This window comes from Prinia subflava, chromosome 31 (assembly GCF_021018805.1).
Source record: "Prinia subflava isolate CZ2003 ecotype Zambia chromosome 31, Cam_Psub_1.2, whole genome shotgun sequence".
Classification (NCBI taxonomy): Eukaryota; Metazoa; Chordata; class Aves; order Passeriformes; family Cisticolidae; genus Prinia; species Prinia subflava.
In genome coordinates this window covers 1,568,823-1,590,602 of record NC_086277.1, presented here as the reverse complement: position 1 = coordinate 1,590,602, position 21,780 = coordinate 1,568,823, and the positions used below count along the sequence as shown (strand labels likewise).

At 55.0% G+C, this 21,780-nt stretch overlaps 2 protein-coding genes across 5 annotated transcripts in view; one reads left to right on the top strand and one right to left on the bottom strand.

Moving 5' to 3' along the window:
- Positions 1–4,241: 4,241 nt before the first annotated feature.
- Positions 4,242–19,926, bottom strand: SYT11 (synaptotagmin 11). Of its 3 annotated transcripts, none has more exons than XM_063420473.1 (4): positions 19,793–19,926; positions 15,828–16,642; positions 12,040–12,163; positions 4,242–7,179 (listed from the first exon to the last, which is right to left on the bottom strand). In XM_063420473.1, exons 1-4 carry the CDS (start codon positions 19,824–19,826, stop codon positions 6,869–6,871), a joined length of 1,284 nt encoding a protein of 427 aa, XP_063276543.1. In that variant the 5' UTR covers positions 19,827–19,926; the 3' UTR covers positions 4,242–6,868. The 3 variants fall into 3 exon arrangements, with proteins under 3 accessions (XP_063276543.1, XP_063276544.1, XP_063276545.1); XM_063420474.1 differs by having other exon boundaries at positions 4,242–7,182; positions 12,043–12,163; XM_063420475.1 differs by having other exon boundaries at positions 12,043–12,163.
- The window catches only part of LOC134562806 (GON-4-like protein), a 32,825-nt gene continuing 30,869 nt past the window's right edge, over positions 19,825–21,780 (top strand). The window contains exon 1 of one of the 2 annotated variants that reach the window (XM_063420328.1): positions 19,825–20,167. In XM_063420328.1, coding sequence (XP_063276398.1) covers positions 19,825–20,167 — 343 coding nt within the window. Of the gene's footprint in view, positions 20,817–21,780 lie in introns of both variants that reach the window. The other variant, XM_063420329.1, reaches the window with a different exon arrangement.

Genomic DNA, 21,780 nt, shown 5'->3' with positions numbered 1-21,780 from the left:
TCTGGGATTCTCCCCTGGATCTCAGCTCTGGGTTTCCTCCCTGGATCTCAGCTCTGGGATTCCTCCTTGGATCAGCACCGTCCTGGGGGACACCTGGGGCATTTTGCCTTTCTGAGCTGCTGTTTGTTCCCTTCATTTACCGGGCAGGACTTTCACAAACTTCACCTGAATTCTGGAATTCTGTGTCTCTTTATTAACATTCTCTCAGGCACAAACACCCCGGGGAGAGCTGCATTCCTTAAATTTTTGCAAAAATCGAGGTTACATGAAGCCACCAGTTCTGCCCGGGTTTTTTATTCTCCTCAGGGCTCAGCTGGGTCCAGCCCTTGCCCTGTCCCTGCTGAAATCCTAACTCTGTGCTGGCCTGGGTCACAAATTCCCTTCCCAACCCAAACTGTCCCCGAGCCTCCCAAGGCCTCACGGGCTGCTCTGGATTATTTTGGGAACGCTGCTGATTGTTTCTTTCCAAGAGCTTTCCTTGGGTGATAGGGGATGTCCCCACGTGCCTCTGAGTCCTTTGGGATGGGTCACCGGGAGCAGATGAATTCCTGCTCTGCTCTCGGTGGTACCACAGGGTTTGTGTTGGTGCTGGGGCTGAGCAGCACTGAGGGGTTTTTTCAGGCTTTGGGGTTTTGTGTGTGTATTTATTGTGTTGGGTTTGGGGTTAGGTTTTTTTTTTTTGCATTTTCTGCCATTAATGTTTTCCTTGTTTCTTGGTCTGTTTTTCCTTTCCTGTCCTGTTCCATTTCCCAATAAATTCTCTCCCTGCTGCTCAGGCCCTGTCTGTGCACAGCAGTGACAGCTCAGACACCCCGGCTGTTCCAGCACAGCAGCCTCTGCTGGTGGCTCTCTGTAGGATCATGGAATCCTACGTGATTCTAGATGTAAATTCCATGATTCTACAGAGCTGGAGAATCTGGAGGTTGGAGAAGCCCTCCCAGCCCAGCTGTGCCCAGTGCCCACCCTGTCCCCAGCCCAGAGCTCTGAGTGCCACCTCCAGCCCTTCCTCGGGCACCTCCAGGGATGGGCACTCCAAACCTCCCCGGGCAGTTCCAAGCCCTGAGCTCCCTTTCCATGGGGAAATTCCTGCCCTGTCCCCCCTGAGCCTCCCCTGGCCCAGCCTGAGGCTGTTCCCTCTCCTCCTGTCCCTGTTCCCGGCTGTCCCCTCCTGTCAGGAGCTGTGCAGAGCCACAAGGTCCCCCCTGATCCCCTTTTTCCCCAGGCTGATCCCCTCCTCCCCAGGCTGATCCCCCTTTTCCCCAGGCTGATCCCCCTTTTCCCCAGGCTGATCCCCTTTTCCCCAGGCTGATCCCCCTCCTCTCCAGGCTGATCCCCTCCTCTCCAGGCTGATCCCCTTTTCCCCAATCTGATCCCCTTTTCCCCAGGCTGATCCCCTTTTCCCCAGGCTGATCCCCTCCTCCCCAGGCTGATCCCCTTTTCCCCAGGCCGATCCCCTGCTCCCCAGTCTGATCCCCTTTTCCCCAGGCCGATCCCCTCCTCCCCAGGCTCCCCGAGCTCCTCCTCGCTGCATTCCCTGTGCATCCCCCGCAGCTCTGGAGGGTCTTTCTTGGCTCCATTTTTTGGATCCTTTCCAATTCCCGACAACAACGGAGCCTCCGCAGGGGCTGGAATGGCTCGTTCGGAACCCAGACCCGGCTCCTGCATCTCAATGAGGGCGAGAGGAGGGACCGAGGGACGCTCGGGCTCGGGGCTCCCGAAGGACGCGGAGCTTTCGGTGCCTCCCGCTCGGAGGAGACGCCGGTGACTCAACATCGCCCCGGCAACCGCTCCTGCGGGGAATGAGATAAGGCAGGAGCTGTGCTGGAGGAGGAGAGCGCCGATTGTGCCAAAACCCCGCTGGTTTCAGTGGCAGAGCCAGGGAAGGTGGGAAGAGAGCCGGGGCTGAGCTTCCATGCTCTCCACAAAACCATTTCTCTTTTCATGGGTTGTCGAACCCATTCTGTTCGCGCTTTTCTCTTTTTTTTTTTTTTCCTTTTTATGATGCAAATCCTTTTGTTTCTGTGTGGCTGAATGGGGTAAGAACCTGAAACCCGCCGGTTTTTAAAGGCGTGTAGCGCTGGATGCAGGAGTCAAGCAGAGAAGGATGAAGAGAGATTCCCTTTCACATTTTGCACAATAAGTAGAAGATAATCAGTGACTGTGCACTTTGGCTGAATGGTTTCAGCCCACCACTCAATAACTCTGGTTATTATTGCCCTGAAAAATCACTGAAAGGGATGGAGCACCCTGATCAGTCACGGTGCAGAGGACATGCAAATGAAGGGGAAATATCAGCATTAAATAAACCTCTGTGTTTGATTGAGCATCAAATTTGAATGCCTGCACAAGTCACAGAATCCTGGAATGGTTGAGATGGGAAGGGGCCTGAAATCCCACCCAGTGCCACCCCTGCCATGGCAGGGACACCTCCCACTGTCCCAGGCTGCTCCCAGCCCTGCCCAGCCTGGCCTTGGGCACTGCCAGGGATCCAGGGGCAGCCCCAGCTCCTGTGGGCACCCTGTGCCAGAGCCTCTCCCCATCACAGGGAGGAATTCCTTCCCAATATCCCATCTAACTCTCCCCTCTGGCAGTTTGAAGCCATTCCCCTTTGTCCTGTCACTCCAGGCCCTTGCAAATAATCTCTCTCCATCTTTTTCGTGGGCTCCTTCAGGTCCTGGAAGGCTGAATTTAAGTCACCCTGATTATCTCAGCCCTTCATTACCCACAGAAATCCTGCTGATTTATGGTAATTTTGTATCTTCAGCACCTCCTCTGGCTGCCACTGGTGAGCAAAACGCTGGAATAGGATCTCCAGAGCAGAGCTCTGGCCAAGCTCAATAACCTTGAGTGTTCCAGTCCAGCTGAGCCTGTGGTGTGAGCCAGGGATGGGGCAGCCCCTGCTGCACCTGCACTGCCCCAGGTAGAGCGGGACAGGGGCAGATTTTAGTGTTAACTCTGGGCGTGTTGGAGGAGGCACACGAGGCGCCCCAAGGCTCTCCAAGGGGACATTGTGACATCCCAGAGCAGCTCTGGTGCTGCTCCAACCCCTGCAAGTGTCCAGGGCTGGCCTGGATGGGGTTTGGAACAACCTGGGGCGGTGGGAGATGTCCCTGCCCACAGCAGCAAGTGGGACTGGGTGGGTTTTGAGATCCCTTCCAACCCCAAATCATCGTTTGATCCTCACCACCGAGTGCCAAGGAACGCCGTGCTGCTCACGTTCCTTTTCCAGAGGTTTTTTCCTTCAGGTTCCTTTTCCTTCCACTCTTTGCAAAGCCTGGGCTGAAACCTCCTGGCTCCTCACAGATGAGACACCCGAGGCAGCTCTGGGAGTTGGTTCTTTGCTGCTCAGGAGCTCTCCAGGAGAGCAGAGAGCGGCTCAGGGCTGGAATCTGTTGCTGGGGAAACCCAGCCCGGGGCTGTTTGGCCTTTTCTAAGGCCGTGGCTCTGTGCCCAGCAATGTTGTTCTGGGTGGTGTTGATGGGCAGCTGCAGAAAAACAAACCCCAGAAGCCAAATCCCAGCGCTTGAGGGATGGACAAAAGCATTCCTGGGGAATTCAGCTTTTCCAGAGGTCCGGGAATGCTGCTGAGCTACAAACCCTGGAGTGGAATTGCTTCTTTTTCTGCTCATGTAATGTCCTTTCTTCCCACTTAATGATACCTGTTCATGCCAAATTATATGAAATTATACCAAGTTATAGCAAATAATAATGCTGTGTGGGTTACTGAATGTTTTGGGATGGGCTAAGGCTGAAGTGAAAAGTGTTTTTATGGAATGGTTTGGGTTGGGAGGGACTTTAAAGCTCATCCCTTCCCACCCCTGCCATGGCAGGGACACCTTCCACTGTCCCAGGCTGCTCCAAGCCGTGCCCATCCTGGCTTTGGGCACTGCCAGGGATGGAGCAGCCACAGCTCCTGTGGGCATCCCAGGGAGGGATTTCTTCCCAAAATCCAAACTCAGCCTCCTCCCTGTCCCTTGTCCTGTCACTCAGGCTTTTATAAATAACCTCTCTCCTCTCCCCTGTTGGCTCCTTCAGGCCCTCCATGGCCACAATTAGGTCACCCTGCATCCTCCTCTCTTCCAGACCTGCTTTAATACTTAACGTGCCAGGATTCTGCTGCGTTTCTTTATCCTGTGTGTGTTTTTCCTGTGCATATTTTCAGCAGAAATTCATATTTATAGAAGCAAACCCTTGGAGTGTTCAGTCATTGCCCACGGTCACACACAGCAAAGGCAGCAAAATTAAAGTGATTTAATTTTTATTTGCACGCTCAATGTGCGTTAACAAATTCAACATACAAGGTAGCATTACAGAATGTAGGTTAGCTTATAGCATTATGCAGTTTCACACAGGCTGAGTTAGGTTTTTTGCCTTTTTTCTTTTTTTTTTTTTCCACACAAAGTTGTAACTGTCCAAGTTCATTTTACAATAGAAGACACAAGGTAAAGAATAACCACACCTGGGAGATTTTACAGTGAGTCCGCTGTCACTTACTGTCTATTTTATGTTTTAAAAAATATATATCTGCACATTTTCAGTTTCCTATTATTCCAGAAGAGTGTTGGAGCTACTCCTACCTGCCCGATAGCCTAAGTCTATTTACCCTGAGCATGTTTCCTTGACAAGAAATTCATCTTTCCTTTGCATCTAAAGGAATCTTAAGATCATCTAGGCTTAGTCATGCTTTTCACACCGAAGGGAGAAGGGGATTTTGTTGCTGCTGTTAGTGGTGGTCAGATCTTTGGGGTGGTGTTGGAAAGCATGTTCCGAGGAAAAGTCGTGACAGTTGCTTGAATTGCAGCAACGCAATTGCTTAGTGCAAAAAACTAGAATTGAAAGAGATCTACAGCAATTTCCAAGGGGGAACTCGTTCTCTGGGCTGTGGCTCACAGAGTTCGAGCTAGAAAAAAGCATTTAAGACACTGATAAAATCTACTACAACCTCAGGCAGAAATCCTGGCCTTGGGGATGGGTGAAGGGGAAGAGAGTCCACGCTTGTGTCTGCTGAGAAATGGAGCCACAGCCTGGGAGGGAGGGCCAGGAGTGAGAAAAATCAGCTTTGCAAAATGAATGCCTCAGGAAGAGATGCCAGAGTGGTGGCAGCTCACAAAGTGCTGTCTGTCCATCCCGAGCTGCTGCTGCCCTGGGGGAACCAGGACAGCCTTGCTCAGTTATTCCCATTTTGGGGGAGAGAAGGTGAAAATGATAATTTTTTTCCTTGCTCAGTTATTCCCATTTCAGGGGAGAGAAGGCGAAAAGGATTTTTTTTCCAACAGGGATGTAAAATTCAGTAGGCAAGTCCTGTAAGTAGGTAAATGATCTTAATTTTTTAAAAATTATAATGTTATTTGCATTCCTATTTGCATCCCACAGGGCTCAGAGCAGACTGCCTGCCTGGGAGCAACCAAAAATCTTGGGTTTTTTCCTGGTAACCTGGGGCTGTCAGGAGCCTCTTTGCAAACCAAATTCTGCTCCTGCATTTCCTGAAGAGCCCAGGAACGATTTTAGTTATGATTATTTCTTAATTCTCCAACACTGGTTACCATTAATAATGAAATGAATTATTTGCTGCCAGTTATCAGCGTGTGCCCTGGCTGGGCTGTGGCCAGAATTCCCAAATCCAGTGCCAGGATGCTCTGCTTGCATCCAAAGGCAGCTGCTGCCTAACTCTGTGAACTTCTGCTCCAAATTCCTGACCCTGCAGGGTTCAAACAGCCCGAGGTGCTCAAGGTGCTCTGGTCAGGGCCATCCCTCCCCTTGCAGGTGGCTCAGAAGTCAGTCAGGATTTCAGGACTCTCCCAAGCTGCCTCGAAAATCCAGGTCTGGCACAATTTCCGTGCCAGGCTTTGCCCTGTGTTCTGGGAGCTGCTCTTAGGTGACTGAAGGATCAGGTCTGATGCAAATTGGCTCCAGCAGGGGTGAAGGGAAGATTTGTCACCTTTTCATGGACAAGTTCTGCCTCCAGGACCTTTCCTTAGCTCAGCTTTGTTTTGCCATGAAACAGAAATGATCAGCCAGGTAGAACTGACATTTAATATTTTGGAGTTTCCTTACCAATCCATGACACATCTGTGTTTGGGTTTTCCTGGGCCCTTCATGCACAGACAGGATTAAATCAAACCAAACTGAGCAGGATTTCCCCAGTTCCTGCAGTCTGTGGGGTCCTGCCTGTGTGACCCCCAAAAGCAGCAGGATCAGCTGGTTGGGGTTGGGATTTTAGAGTCAACTCTTGGCTCTTGTGACCTCACAGCTCCCCAGGGACATCCCAAGGACAAGGATTTCGGTGCCTGACACAGAATTGTTTCTTCTCTGGAGGCCAGTGCCATTTTCCCTGTATTTTCCTTTTGTGCCAGTGCAGAATTCTCACCCAGCTCTACACGGAAACGCGGTTGGGACTCCCAAACCAGCACAGAACAGAACTGCAAGAACCAATGGGCAGGCAAAACTAACAAGAAACTAGAGGTTAAACAGCAGAATTCAAACTTTGGGAGAAGCCTAATGAAGACAGGCCAATCTTGGTGAATACCAGCAAAGACAGCTCGGCACAAACACAACTTCCATAGTGACAGATAATTGTATTAAAACCTGCAACTTGATATTGGCAGTTATACTAATTTCAGTTTGTAGTAGGCATGCAATAGCGTGATTACACTGTTATATATATTCGTGGTACCTTTTTTTTTTAATTATTATTATTTATTCCCCATCTTTTTTTTTTTTTTGTTTTAACTCTCCTTAAGAATTTCAGTGCCCTGCAAAAAACCCACGTCACTAAGAGAACCGACCAGCCGCTGCTTCTCAACTCAAAGTATTTTAGTCCTACAGCTAAAACAAGGTTGGAGGTGTGTCCTAGAGAGGGAGGGAGTGCTCAGTACTCGCTCAGGCTGTGCCACTTGGCCACGGCTTTGCTGGGGCTGTCGCAGAGCTGGCGCCAGTGCTCGGCGCCGGCGGCGCTGCCGCTGTGCGCGCCCACGATCAGCCTGCCCACAACCTCGTTCTTGGTGGTGCGCTCGAAGTCGATCACCAGGAACTCGACGCTGACGTCGGGCAGCAGCTCGGCGGGGATGTCGTAGATGAAGGACTCGTTGAAGACGGGGTTCAAAGTGCACTTCTTGACGTGGGTCTTCTTCTTGGCGATGCGTTTGCGGCCGTAGTAAACGTTCACCTTGACGTAGGGGTCTGCTGGGGGGAGAGGGAGGCACCAATGACACAGCCCGGGGCAGCTCCAGCACTGGTACGGACTGGTTTGGGCTGGGAGGGACTCAGATATCCCATCCCACCACCCCACACCTCCCACTGGCCCAGGTGGCTTCAGCCTGGCCTTGGGCACTGCCAGGGATGGAGCACCCACAGCTCCTCAGGCACCCACAGCTCCGGTGAGCACCCACAGCTCCTGTGAGCACCCACAGCTCCTGTGAGCACCCACAGCTCCTGTGAGCGCCCACAGCTCCTCAGGCACCCACAGCTCCGGTGAGCACTCACAGCTCCTGTGAGCACCCACAGCTCCTCAGGCACCCACAGCTCCGGTGAGCACTCACAGCTCCTCTGGGCACCCACAGCTCCTGTGAGCACTCACAGCTCCTCTGGGCACCCACAGCTCCTGTGAGCACTCACAGCTCCTCTGGGCACCCACAGCTCCTTTGGGCACCCACAGCTCCTCAGGCACCCACAGCTCCTGTGAGCACCCACAGCTCCCCTGGGCACCCACAGCTCCTGTGAGCACCCACAGCTCCTGTGAGCACCCACAGCTCCTCTGGGCACCCACAGCTCCTGTGAGCACCCACAGCTCCTCTGGGCACCCACAGCTCCTGTGAGCACCCACAGCTCCTCAGGCCCCCACAGCTCCTGTGGCACCCACAGCTCCTCTGGGCACCCACAGCTCCTCTGAGCACCCACAGCTCCTGTGAGCACCCACAGCTCCTCTGGGCACCCACAGCTCCTCTGGGCACCCACAGCTCCTCTGGGCACCCACAGCTCCTGTGAGCACCCACAGCTCCTCTGGGCACCCACAGCTCCTCAGGCCCCCACAGCTCCTGTGGCACCCACAGCTCCTCGGGCACCCACAGCTCCTCTGAGCACCCACAGCTCCTCAGGCACCCACAGCTCCTCGGGCACCCACAGCTCCTCTGGGCATCCACAGCTCCTCTGGCACCCACAGCTCCTCTGAGCACCCACAGCTCCTGTGGCACCCACAGCTCCTGTGAGCACCCACAGCTCCTCTGGGCACCCACAGCTCCTGTGAGCACCCACAGCTCCTGTGAGCACCCACAGCTCCTGTGGGCACCCACAGCTCCTCAGGCCCCCACAGCTCCTGTGGCACCCACAGCTCCTCGGGCACCCACAGCCCCTCTGGGCACCCACAGCTCCTCAGGCACCCACAGCTCCTCTGGGCATCCACAGCTCCTCTGGCACCCACAGCTCCTCTGAGCACCCACAGCTCCTGTGGCACCCACAGCTCCTCTGGGCACCCACAGCTCCTCAGGCACCCACAGCTCCTGTGAGCACCCACAGCTCCTCTGAGCACCCACAGCTCCTGTGGCACCCACAGCTCCTCAGGCACCCACAGCTCCTCTGGGCATCCACAGCTCCTCTGGCACCCACAGCTCCTCTGAGCACCCACAGCTCCTGTGGCACCCACAGCTCCTGTGAGCACCCACAGCTCCTCTGGGCACCCACAGCTCCTGTGAGCACCCACAGCTCCTGTGAGCACCCACAGCTCCTGTGGGCACCCACAGCTCCTCAGGCCCCCACAGCTCCTGTGGCACCCACAGCTCCTCGGGCACCCACAGCCCCTCTGGGCACCCACAGCTCCTCAGGCACCCACAGCTCCTCTGGGCACCCACAGCTCCTCTGAGCACCCACAGCTCCTGTGGCACCCACAGCTCCTCTGGGCACCCACAGCTCCTCAGGCACCCACAGCTCCTGTGAGCACCCACAGCTCCTCTGAGCACCCACAGCTCCTGTGGCACCCACAGCTCCTTTGGGCACCCACAGCTCCTCAGGCACCCACAGCTCCTGTGAGCACCCACAGCTCCTCTGGGCACCCACAGCTCCTGTGGCACCCACAGCTCCTCAGGCACCCACAGCTCCTCTGGGCACCCACAGCTCCTGTGAGCACCCACAGCTCCTCTGGGCACCCACAGCTCCTCAGGCACCCACAGCTCCTGTGGCACCCACAGCTCCTCTGGCACCCACAGCTCCTGTGAGCACCCACAGCTCCTCTGGGCACCCACAGCTCCTGTGGCACCCACAGCTCCTCAGGCACCCACAGCTCCTCGGGCACCCACAGCTCCTCAGGCACCCACAGCTCCTCTGGGCACCCACAGCTCCTCTGGCACCCACAGCTCCTCAGGCACCCACAGCTCCTCAGGCACCCACAGCTCCTCAGGCACCCACAGCTCCTGTGAGCACCCACAGCCTCTCTGGCACCCACAGCTCCTCTGGGCACCCACAGCTCCTGTGGCACCCACAGCTCCTCAGGCACCCACAGCTCCTCGGGCACCCACAGCTCCTCAGGCACCCACAGCTCCTCTGGGCACCCACAGCTCCTCTGGCACCCACAGCTCCTGTGGCACCCACAGCTCCTCAGGCACCCACAGCTCCTCAGGCACCCACAGCTCCTGTGAGCACCCACAGCCCCTCTGGCACCCACAGCTCCTCTGGGCACCCACAGCTCCTCTGGCACCCACAGCTGCTGTGGCACCCACAGCTCCTCTGGCACCCACAGCTCCTGTGAGCACCCACAGCTCCTGTGAGCACCCACAGCTCCTCTGGGCACCCACAGCTCCTGTGGCACCCACAGCTCCTCTGGGCACCCACAGCTCCTGTGAGCACCCACAGCTCCTGTGAGCACCCACAGCTCCTCAGGCACCCACAGCTCCTCTGGCACCCACAGCTCCTGTGGCACCCACAGCTCCTGTGGCACCCACAGCTCCTGTGAGCACCCACAGCTCCTCTGAGCACCCACAGCTCCTTGGGCACCCACAGCTCCTCTGGGCACCCACAGCTCCTCTGGGCACCCACAGCTCCTGTGAGCACCCACAGCTCCTGTGAGCACCCACAGCTCCTCTGAGGACCCACAGCTCCTCTGGCACCCACAGCTCCCCCGAGCACCCACAGCTCCTCTGGGCACCCTGTGCCAGGGTTCCAGCCACCTCCCAGGGAAGAATTCCTTCCCAATGTCCTGCCTGGCCCTGCCTCTGGCAGTTCACAGCCATTGTCCCTTGTCCTGCCCCTCCAGGCCCTGCTGGCTCCTCGCAGCACTGAAGGCCACAGCGAGGTCACCCCAGACCCCTCTGTCCCCAGGCTGTCCCCCAGCCTCGCTCAGGACAGCCCAACACAGGCCCCGGGCAGTTTCAGTGATTTGCAGATGGGAAATGCTGCCAGCACAAGGTACAAAGTTTCAAACAAAGCCTCCCTTTTCCCCCCAGCCTCCCCCGGCCCTCGGGCAGCTGCTCTTTATGCAGACACTGTGGACGATTACAATCAAGGTACCAGGCACTGAGGGATTTCTTTTTTCTCATTCCACACAAGTTTTGAAACTGGAAAGGCCTTGCCCAGCTGGCACTGCCTCTTTTTCACCCTGTTTTTTAAAACCCAGCTGAAATGGGCTTATGCATAATACAAAGATCATATAAATAAACAGTGTTAGTCACAAGATTCTGCAGGTAGAACATCACTGAAAATTTTATCCTGTGGCTGGAGACTACACATGCACAGCTTCTTTTTCTTTTCTTTTTTTTTTTGTTCTTAAAGAAAGAGTAAAATGTAGGGCCTACAATAATGAAGCCAGGTCTGCATTTTTCTGCATTCCCTCTGAGGAGCCCAGGACAAAGCTGCAAAACCAGGACTAGGCTGTTACTGAATCTCAAGTTGATCCCAACCATTTCCCCATAATCCTGGAGGAGACTTTGCTGAGGGGATTCAGGAGAGTGAAAATCTGTGAAACAGGAAAGCCAGAACAGCTGCTCCTCTCCTCTCTTCAAATATCACAAGAACAAACCCAGCAAAAATGAAAACACCCAAAACACCAGGACAGAATTTTCTCTAATTCCTCCTGTCCACCCTGAGTCTGTCCCCGCTCCTCTTCCAGGTGTTCCTTGGGCAGATGGGGCACTCCAAAGCTCCCTGGGCAGTTCCAAGCCCTGAGCTCCCTTTCCATGGAGAAATTCCTGCTGCTGCCCCCCCTGAGCCTCCCCTGGCCCAGCCCGAGGCCGTTCCCTCTCCTCCTGTCCCTGTCCCCGGCTGTCCCCTCCTGTCAGGAGCTGTGCAGAGCCACAAGGTCACCCCTGAGCCTCCTTTTCTCCAGGCTCAGCCCTTTCCCAGCTCCCTCAGGAATCCTCCAACCCCTTTCCCAGCTCCCTCAGGAATTCTCCAGCCCTTTCCCAGCTCCCTCAGGAATTCTCCAGTCCTTTCCCAGCTCCCTCAGGAATTCTCCAGCCCTTTCCCAGCTCCCTCAGGAATTTTCCAGCCCCTTCCCAGCTCCCTCAGGAATTCTCCAGCCCTTTCCCAGCTCCCTCAGGAATTCTCCAGCCCTTCCCAGCTCCCTCAGGAATTCTCCAGCCCTTTCCCAGCTCTGGACGTGCTCCAGCCCCTCCAGATCTTTGTTGAAATGAGGAGCCCAAAACTGAGATGAGGATTTGAGGCCCCTCAGCAGCGCCAGCACAGGGGACAGGCACTGCCCTGGTGCTGTGCCCACACTGGGGCTGGTCCGGGCACCACCTGGGCACACCTGGGCACACCTGGGCACACCTGGGCACACCTGGGCTCGTGTCCAGCCCTGCCAGCCAGGGCTGTTCCCAGTTTTCCCCCCATGGATCCAGCACGGAGAGCTGCAGAACCCAGCCAGGGCTCCCTCAGGAAGGATTTGGGCTGCTCTGCACAACCACCCACGGGTGAGTGATGGAGCACTCGGAGAAGAATTTAAGGGAAAAACGTGTAAACAGCAAAAACCTTCAGCTGAAACAAAGGGAAAACCCTACAAGTGCACTTGGGGATTTCTCTTTTTGCCACACACTCAGAGCTGGAGAAAATAGCTTCTACCTGAGAGGCCGGTGATGTCCATCTTTGGCAAATGCCTGGCTTTCAGCACCACCACGGTCATCCTCTGTGCCACGGGCTGGTAGGACAGGGACACCTGCAGCTCCCCTCTGCTGATGCACTTCTGCCAGGGGAAACACAGAAAACTCCTTAGGACAAGGTGGTTTTAGACACAGGAGGAGCTTCTGGAGGTGCCCACAGTTCCCTTTCCTTGTGCTAAATGCCTCAAGAGAGGGGAAATGAGCCACAGCAGCCCGTGCTCACCCCACCCCTGTGAGCATCCCCACAGCCTGGAACTCTGCATTTCTGGGGTTTAGGAGCTCAAATTCCACTGATTTTTTTGTGGCTGAGCCCCTCAGGCTCTTCAGGGGTGTCCTGACAGTCTCACCATCAGCTCAGCCTGCAAAGCTACAGGATGAAGATGAAAAGAAGATAAAACCAGAGCAGGTTTTGTCTCAGATCTGAGTTAAACCTGCTGTTCAACTGTTCAAGCTGTCTTTGAAATCCTTTCAAAGAGTAACACTGCATTAACATAACATTAAGATAATTAGTTGAGGTTTCCAGATGGTGTGAGTTAACTTCCACTGAGCTGGCACTAATTGAGATGGAGTTTATTTGCTGTCAAGGTGAGCAGCACTAGCCAGGGGTGGGAGCTCTGTGGTGTCAGAGCTGCTGAAACTTTGGGCTCTCTCTACCCCTGCCCCATCAGGGACTGGGATCTGGCAGGGAAAGGGTCAGTGAGGCCCCAAGGAAAGGATTTTTCTCCTTTCAGAACAGTGAAGCACAACAGCAAATGCCCCATTCTGTGCTCTGAGGTGAATTTCTGTCCGTGCTCCTCTGCTCAGCTCAGCTGGAAAAATGCAGAGCCTGGAAAATGTTCATTTTCATGTCAGCTTCAGCCTGGAAAATGTTCATTTTCATTGGGTGCTTTCTTTTTATTTGAGTGGTTTCTGTGTGTTTAACTTGAGTTTTTCAAGTGCATGGAATCACAGAATGAAAACCATCCTGTGCTGGAAGGGACTCACAAGGACCAGCTGCTGGGAACTTACTGCTCATGCAAAATTTGGGGAGGAAAACAAATATATGAGCAAGCTCCTGGGCCTGGAAGACAACTTTGGCTCCTTGGATACAGAAGAATACAACAGCCAAGGAGATTTTTTTTTGGGGGTGAGGATGTTATTAAGAGTTTTGGGATTTTTCTGGTCTTCAGGTGTCCCTGTCCATGGCATGGGGTGGGAATGAGACGATCTTTAAGGTCCCTTCCAACCCAAATCATTCTGGGATTCTGCCTCAAAGTAATTTTCAGTTAGAAACTGTTGGGAATGTTCATTAGGGTGGAAGGTAGGCCTGGCTTGGGTCACTGGGTCATTACTGGGTGTTAAATGCAAATCTGTATCCCAGATTTTGAAACCTCCTGTGGAATAATGCGATTTTTTTCAAGCGTGCACAGCCGGCACCAAGGTAAATCAATTTTGGATTAGTAACAAATGTTAAATAATTTGCATCCTTGATTAAAATTATTTACATTTAAATCTATTTTCCCTCTATTTTTAATCGATTACTTCTAAAAGATCCAGTCAATGCACTGAAAAAAAAAAAAAATTAAAAACCCTGAACCGGCCACTTGTTTTATCACAATGTAAAGCATCCCTAGAAGTGAAGAATAGCAAAGTAATTACCAGAAATGTTTTATTGGTGTCATTGACATAGAATCTACTATTAATAATAAAGAAGAACAAGAAGAAAAAGAAAAAAAAGGGAAAAGGAAAAGGAAAAGACTAAGAAGAAGCAGCTAAATCCCCCATAAAATAGAAACATTTCAAGTTAAATAATGCCATTCTAGGACATAAGGAAGGATTTTCTAGAGCCCAGCAATGATTTCCAAGATGTTGCAGCAATAAATGAGCCCAAATGCTTTTTGCTTTTAAACCTGGGAGATGGGCAGCAGAAATCAACTGAGCAAGAAGATTAAAATCTGAAGTACCTCCTCCTCTGCCTCCTCCTCCTGAGCACTCAAACATCTGCTCCGAGTGCTCATCCTTTTGTTTACAACACCAGACACCGAGAGTGGGATTGATTTCACTGGGATTTCACCTAAATTTTAGATGTCTGCACTTTGTTCCCAATCCAGCCCATCTCGGGTGGGATTCCTGGGAGCTGATTTCTGCTCCAGGACCAGGGGAATCCAGTCAGGCTCTGCTGACACGTTTTACAGCCACAATTCAGCTGTAAATAATTCCAAGTAGAGGGGTCTAAACTGGTCAGACCAGAGAAACCTCCCTCTCTCAGTGAGCTTTGCAGATGGATGTCCTGTTCTCACATCAGCTTTTATTCAGAGATGGGAATTTGCCTTTTTTCTTGATGGAAATTCATCATTCCCATGCCTTGGGAGTGACAAAACCTTGTCCAATTCCACCACCACACAGCAGAGAGGCGTGATGTCACTGTGGTTTTGAAGAGTTTCCTCAGCCTTCTGTAATGTTCTTCATATTGGAGTCAGAAATTTTACCTTATCACACTTTCTACTATAAATAATGGCCATGTTTTGCTAACTCTTCCATTGTTTACATATTTCTAAATGGGAGGAGAAAGTTGATTGACAGTTAGCAAAACATGGCCATTGTTTGTAGTAGAAAGTGTGATAAGGTAAAATTTCTGACTAATATGAAGAACATTACAGAAGGCTGAGGAAACTCTTCAAAACCACAGTGACATCACGCCTCTCTGCTGGGTGGTGGTGGAATTGGACAAGGTTTTGTCACTCCCAAATCACGGGAATGATGAATTTCCATCAAGAAAAAAGGCAAATTCCCATCTCTGAATAAAAGCTGATGTGAGAACAGGACATCCATCTGCAAAGCTCACTGAGAGAGGGAGGTTTCTCCGGTCTGACCAGTTTAGACCCCTCTACCTGGAATTATTTACAGCTGAATTGTGGCTGTAAAACGTGTCAGCAGAGCCTGACTGGATTCCCCTGGGCCTGGAGCAGAAATCAGCTCCCAGGAATCCCACCCGAGATGGGCTGGATTGGGAACAAAGTGCAGACATCTAAAATTTAGGTGAAATGACTCCAATATGAAGAACATTACAGAAGGCTTAGGAAAGTCTTCAAAACTCGAGTGACATCACCCAGCTAAAACCACATCACACCACAACAGGCTCCATGGCTGAGGATCTGCTTGGTAACCCATGGAACCAAAAGCTCTAGGATCACACACAGGGCAAAGTGGCAGAGTGTCCTGGGGTGACAGGACATTGTCATGCTTTGTATCCCAAATCGTGTTTCTGTTCCCGTGTTCTCAGTTTGTTTTGTCTATAGCTGAGCCCCTCCCCTGGCTGCTTGCTTTTGGCTTTGCTGCTAGCTTTAGGCTGCTTTGCTGGCTTTGCTCTCTTGCTTTCTGCTTTTTGCTTGCTTTTTGCCATTTTTCTGCTTTTGTTTTTCCCCTTCTTTCCTTCCTCCCTTCCGTGAAGACATCGGACCTGCTTCGGGCCCTGATTCGGGAACATCAAGGGAACACCCCCTGGAGTCTGCACCTGAGAGAAGCTTTGGCACCTCCCCAGCAGAGACTGCTCACCCTCTCTTGGACTGCTGAAAACATTTGTTGTCATCTTGGGCTGTTTTTTCTTGTGTTGGGGAGTGTTTTTTTGTTGTTTCTTAATAAACAAATTTTTTCCACTTTTCCTCTGAGGAAATTCCTCCCGAACCCGGTGGTGGGGGAGGGAGTTGTGGGGATTTCCCCCTAATTTGTCCTAAACCAGGACACAGTGACAACACGGCAGTGCCTTACCTGGATGTTCCTTTTGAGGATCTCCCTGGTGAGCTGCACCTTGCCGGTGCTGGGATCCACCCCTGCCAGGGGCACCATCACCTCCCCGATCACGTCGTCGCGGGAGAAGCGGTCGAAGCTGAGCACGAGGAAGTGCAGCACCAGGTCCTGCAGCTGGCTGTAGGGGATGCCGTAGAAGGTGAAGGTCTCGTCGAAGACGGGCTCCAGGGTCTTGCGCAGCACTCGGGTCTTGACGCGGTGCCTCTTGTCGGGCAGGATGGTCATCTTGATGTAGGGGTCGGAGCTCTGCGTGTGCTCGTCCATCACGGGCAGCCCGTGCGCCTCCTGGATGGTGACCACCAGCGCCTTTTTGGGGAAGTTGTAGTCCACTGAGAAAGTCAGCTCTCCCAGCATCACGTCGTCGCCCGGCGAGGAGGGCGAGGAGGTTTTACTCCCTCCCGGGGTGAGGCTTTGATCCGGGCTGAGTTCGTCTCCGTAGTCGACTTTGATGGGGAGCTGGTCGATGTTTGGGGGTCCCTCTGGAGCTGTGGCGGGGCCCACCAGCCCGGACTCGGCAGCATCCACCAGGAGGTTCCCCCTGCCGCCCTCCTTGGCCGCGCCGCTCTTGTCTCTCCGGATCCGGTTGATTTTCTTCTTGTTGCTCAAGGTCTCGGGGTAGATGCTGATGCCTTTCAGCATGTGGATGAATTTGTAAGGGGGGGTTTTGTGCTTCTTTTCTGCTTGCTGGTGACAGCATGTCCACACAAAGACTGTGACTGAGACAGAAACCACCAGGACGGTGGCTCCAATGAGTCCTGCCACCACGGGAGACACATCTGTGGGGGAGACAAGGCAGTGAGCAGATCTGCACAGCCCTGCCGTGCTCTCACTTCTGAGATCTGCCTGCCACAGCTTGCCCAGACACGGCTTCTATCTCTAAATTTAATTTCTCACACTCCCAAGGCATGCCTGACCCGTGTTCCATGAGCTGAGGATCTCAAACTGTTGATTGCCTTATCTTGCCAAAGCCAGCTCCTGCATCACCAGCATCTCCATAGGAACGCGGCTCTTGAAGTGCAGGAAGCATTTTCTTTTATTTTTTTAATGTTCAGGAACGTTACACAATTCTATTTTCACAACAGGGAGGGAGTAATAAATGTGGCCATAATGCTGGATCTAAGATATCCTTCATTAACAATATTTAAATATCTTTCTTTGCCCCTGTTGTTTTGCCCTGGCCCTTGGGGCTGAGGCCAAGGGTAAACATGAAATCTCCCATGGAAATCCAGTGCCCAGACCAACAGACAGAAAATCCTGGTCTTGGATTTAGGGATTATCTGATATATTCTAGATTTTACGCCAGCTGTGTTAATCAGTAATGGCAAGGCAGAATAAATTAAAAAACAAAACCACCATTCATTTTTATCTACTCATTTGCTAATGGATGACTTTGGAGAAGTTTTCCCATGGAACAGAATGAAAGCAGCGGTGCTGAGCTCTCCAGGACACTGCACTGACATCCCCCAGCAGTTCTGGGAGGAGTGGAAGGATGGGGTGGAGGGAGGATTTATTTATTTTTTTTTTGGAAGCCAGCAAACAAACAAATGAACAAAAAGCCCTCTAACCTTATGTCTCTTTCTGTCACAAATTGTACAAACCACTCCTTTACCAAAAACCCTTATCAGGACAATCGTGGCTGTACCCAAATGAGACAGCTGGTTAAAAAAAGGGAAACTTGTCTCATTTTGCTCTTCATTCTGTACCACAAACAGGAAAAAAGAGCCTTATAACCTCATCCTTGAAGCTACAGAGAGCACCACGAATTTGGATTTTCTCTGTTCTTCCCACACCATCGTTTACTGAGGCTAACAGGCTGTAAACTGAGCACCTGACAGACTCAGGGAAGGTTATTTTGCCTGCTGCCAAAACTGGAAAACCACTTTTAGTTAGACAGAAACCTTTCTGCCCTGCAGCTGGAATCTTTGGTGACTGATTCCACAGAGAAACCTGGCCCAGGTCTCACTGCAGAGCCTGGGATTGAATCAACTAAAGCAAGAAGAATTCACAATATTGACAAAACACCGCCCCAAAACCCCAACTTCAGTTTGTTAATTAATGTTCCCTCTTTGATATGAGGCAAATGGTCTTGAACAGCTCATTTGAAGACAACTCAGCTTAAAAGGCTTTGGTGGATGTGTAAGAAAAACTGAAGCTGAAACTCCATTCTTATTCTTATTCTTATTCTTATTCTTATTCTTATTCTTATTCTTATTCTTATTCTTATGCTTATTCTTATGCTTATTCTTTTATTCTTGTTATTATTATTATTATTATTGGTGTGTGTTTTGTTTCTACCGTGTCCTCACAGGATCAACTCTTGTATCTTAATTTCCTGCACCTACCTTAATTTCAGAAGCAGCACCCAACAGTGACACCAGAAAGCACCGAATAAATCTTTTCTCTCACTGAATTACTGCAACTCTAAAAGTTATTTCAACTCTAAATATTATTTCTAGTCTTGCATTTGGCTCCCATAATGTCCTGTGGCACAGAGCTCCTCAGCCTCGTGATGTGGCTTGAGGTTTGCTGTGTCCCAGCTCATCCAGTGCCTCCCAATCCCCTTTTCCTGGCTGAAGGCTCCTATTTATGTAATCTTTCCATCCATCCATCAGTCCTGTCTCCAGAATTCCCTACAGTTTATTCCCTACTCTGCCTAAACCCAAATTTTAGTGAGGATTTTGCAGCTTTCAGAGCATTCCCCACGCCCAGTGTCCACCTGAAATGGCAGCACAGCCTGACACCTCCCTCCAGCACACCACAACTTTGCTTTTTCATCCCAAACTTCGTGGAAGCAGTCTTTGTTGCGTTGTGACGCTACAATTAGACCGAAAAAACATCGAAAATCACTGAAAACCTCATTTTCAACCCGATGTTTGCTAAGGATACCCCCAATGGTGGCCAGTGGTTCAATGGTGACAGCACGTGGCCCTCGGATCCCAGAAAACACAAGGCAAGAGGGAAGCGGGGCGGTTTTCCATGGGATAAACGGTGCTGAATGGAGAAATATCCCCGAATACTTCGGGATCCAGAGGAAATGCAGCACCCGTGGGTGCCCAGGGCCCGGAGGGTGGGAGGGGATGGTCCGCGGGCGCTGCAGGGCAGGCGGGGGCAGCGCTGTGGATGCGCCAAAACCCATCCCAAACCCGCACGGGGCTGAGCGGGCTGCGGAGCTTCCCCCGGGTCCCCTCCCCGCCGCCCGAGCACGGCCCGGTGCCCCGGGCAGGCCCCGCCTTGTGGCGCCGGTGCCGGTGCCGCAGCCGCCCCGGGGAGCGCGAACAAAGGCCGGGGCGCGGCGCGGCCCGGCACAGACATCACGTCATCCGCCCGGTCTGCACCTGCCACCGGCACCGGGCCCGCTCCCGCGGCACCGCGCCGGCACCGCCCCGGCGGCGGGCGGAGAGCGGCGGAGGCTCCGGGAGAGCAGCAGCGCCCGGCCGGCGGGGGCGGAGGGGCGGCGGGGCGCTGAGGGAGCGGGCCCGGGGATGCTGAGGGGCCGGGAGAGACTGAGAGGCCGGGGGATGCTGAGGGACCGGGCCCGGAGGATGCTGAGGAGCCAAGGGATGCTGAGGGACCGGGGGATGCTGAGGGACCGGGGGATGCTGAGGAGCCAAGGGATGCTGAGGGACCGGGGGATGCTGAGGGACCGGGGGATGCCGAGGGCCCGGGCCCGGGGGATGCTGAGGGGCCGGGGGATGCTGAGGAGCCAAGGGATGCTGAGGGACCGGGGGATGCTGAGGGGCCGAGCCCGGGGGATGCCGAGGGGCCGCGGCCGTGGGGTGCGGCGGCCTCGGACCGGCGCTCCCGTCCCCGCGCGGTGAGAGCGGGGCCGAGGGCGGCGCGCACGGCCCGGCCCCGGGAGCGCCTCTCGGGGCCCCGCCGGGGCGAACGGGCCGCAGGCGGGGCCGCCGCGGCCCGGCCGCACTCACCGAAGCCGGGGTGGACACTGGTGATCTCGGCCATGGCCCCGCCGAGGCCGGGCCCGCGGGGTGCGGGGCCCGGTGCGGAGGATGCTCTCGCCGCCGGGATGCAGGAGCTGCCGGCTGGCCCCGCTGCGGCGCCCGCCCCGCCCGGCCCCGCCCCGCCCGCGCCGGCCCCGCCCGGCGGTGACTCGGCAACTGTCGGGGCTCCGGGCGCGGAGCCGCGGGGCGTGTGCCCGCTGCGCCTGAGCCCCGCTCCCACCGGGAGGCGACGGCACCGGGGCCGCGGGAGGCGGCACCGGGCGGACCCGCTGTGGCTCCGCGGGGAGACCCCCGACAGCGGCGGCGGGCGCGGGGCTCGCAGCGGGCAGCGGCGCCGCCGGGGTGTGTCTGTGTGTCTCTGTGTCTGTGTCTGTGTGTCTGTCCCTGTGTGTGTGAGGGCCGGCCGCGCTGCCCACCGAAGATGGCGCTGCCCGCGCTCGGTGCCCCCCCCCGGCCCCGCCTCACCGGGGCCCCGCCGGGGACCGGCCCGGGCCGCGCATGCGCGGGGCGAGCCCCGGGCGCTTCCGCTTCCTGCGCGGCGAACGGGACCGGAGCGGCCCCGGAGCGGGACCGGAGCGGGACCCGCGGCAGCCCCGGAGCGGGACCGGAGCGGCCCCGGAGCGGGACCCGCGGCAGCCCCGGAGCGGCCCCGGAGCGGGACCCGCGGCAGCCCCGGAGCGGGACCCGCGGCAACCCCGGAGCGGGACCGGAGCGGCCCGGCGGTAGCCCCGGAGCGGGACCGCGATGTCGCTGGCGCTGAAGATGCTGCCCTGCAAGAAGCGCAGAGCGGCGGCGGCGGCGGGGCCGCCCAGCCCGAGGGAGCGCGGGGAGGACGCGGAGCCGCCCGGAGGCTCCGGCGCTGCCGATGGCGGCGGCTCCGCCTGGCCCGCGGGGAGAGGGCCCGGCGAGGCCTCTCCGAAGGGCGGCAGGAAACCCTCCGGGAGAGCGGGGCCGGAGCTCCCCGCGGGCCCCGGCAGCCCGGCGGCGGAAGGTACCGGCATGGGCGGCGGCTTTGGGCCCTGGGATTTTGTGCTGTTTACTTTGTTTTGGATTATTTTTTTTTTCTTCCTTACGAAGTGTTAGGGATTAGAATGAAAATGAGCTCGGTCCCGGTGTTTTCTCGTCTGTGGCAGTGCCCAAGCCAGGTTGGACGGGGCTCGGAGCACCCTGGGGCGGTGGGAGGTGTCCCTGCCAGGGCAGGGGTGGCTCTGGGTGGGCTTTAAGGTCCCTGCCCACCCAAACCGGGCCAGGATTGCATGGAAAAGGAGCAGCCCGGCCTTGATTCTCAGCTCCCGTGAGGCCAGAGATGCTGAAGGGCCTGGAGAGATCCGTGCCCAGGAAAGGCTGAGGGGGCTGGGGCTGCTCAGCCTGGAGAGGAGCCCCAGTGAGAGGGGCCACAGCCCTGGGTGTCCCTGGGTGTCCCTGGGTGTCCCTGTGTCTGTCCCTGGCTGTCCCTGTATCTGTCTGTCCCTGCGTCTGTCCCTGCGTCTGTCCCTGCGTCTGTCCCTGCGTCTGTCCCTGCATCTGTCCCTGTGTCTGTCCCTGTGTCTGTCCCTGGCTGTCCCTGTGTCTGTCCCTGTGTCTGTCCCTGCGTCTGTCCCTGCGGCTGTCCCTGTGTCTGTCCCTGGCTGTCCCTGTCTGTCTGTCCCCGTGTCTGTCCCTGTCTGTCCCTGTGGCTGTCCCTGGCTGTCCCTGTGTCTGTCCCTGTGTCTGTCCCTGTGGCTGTCCCTGTGTCTGTCCCTGGCTGTCCCTGTGTGCAGGGAGGGCAGAGCAGCCCCAGGCTCTGCTCCAGGCCCAGCAGTGGCCCCAGAGCCCCGGGCAGGGCCTGAGCCCAGGAATTGCCCTGCACAGGAGGCAGAACTTCAGCCCTGGGCAGTGCCAGCCCTGGGCAGAGCCCAGAGAGGCTGTGGAGCCTCCCTGCCTGCACACCCCAGAGCCACAGTGTGGCCACAATC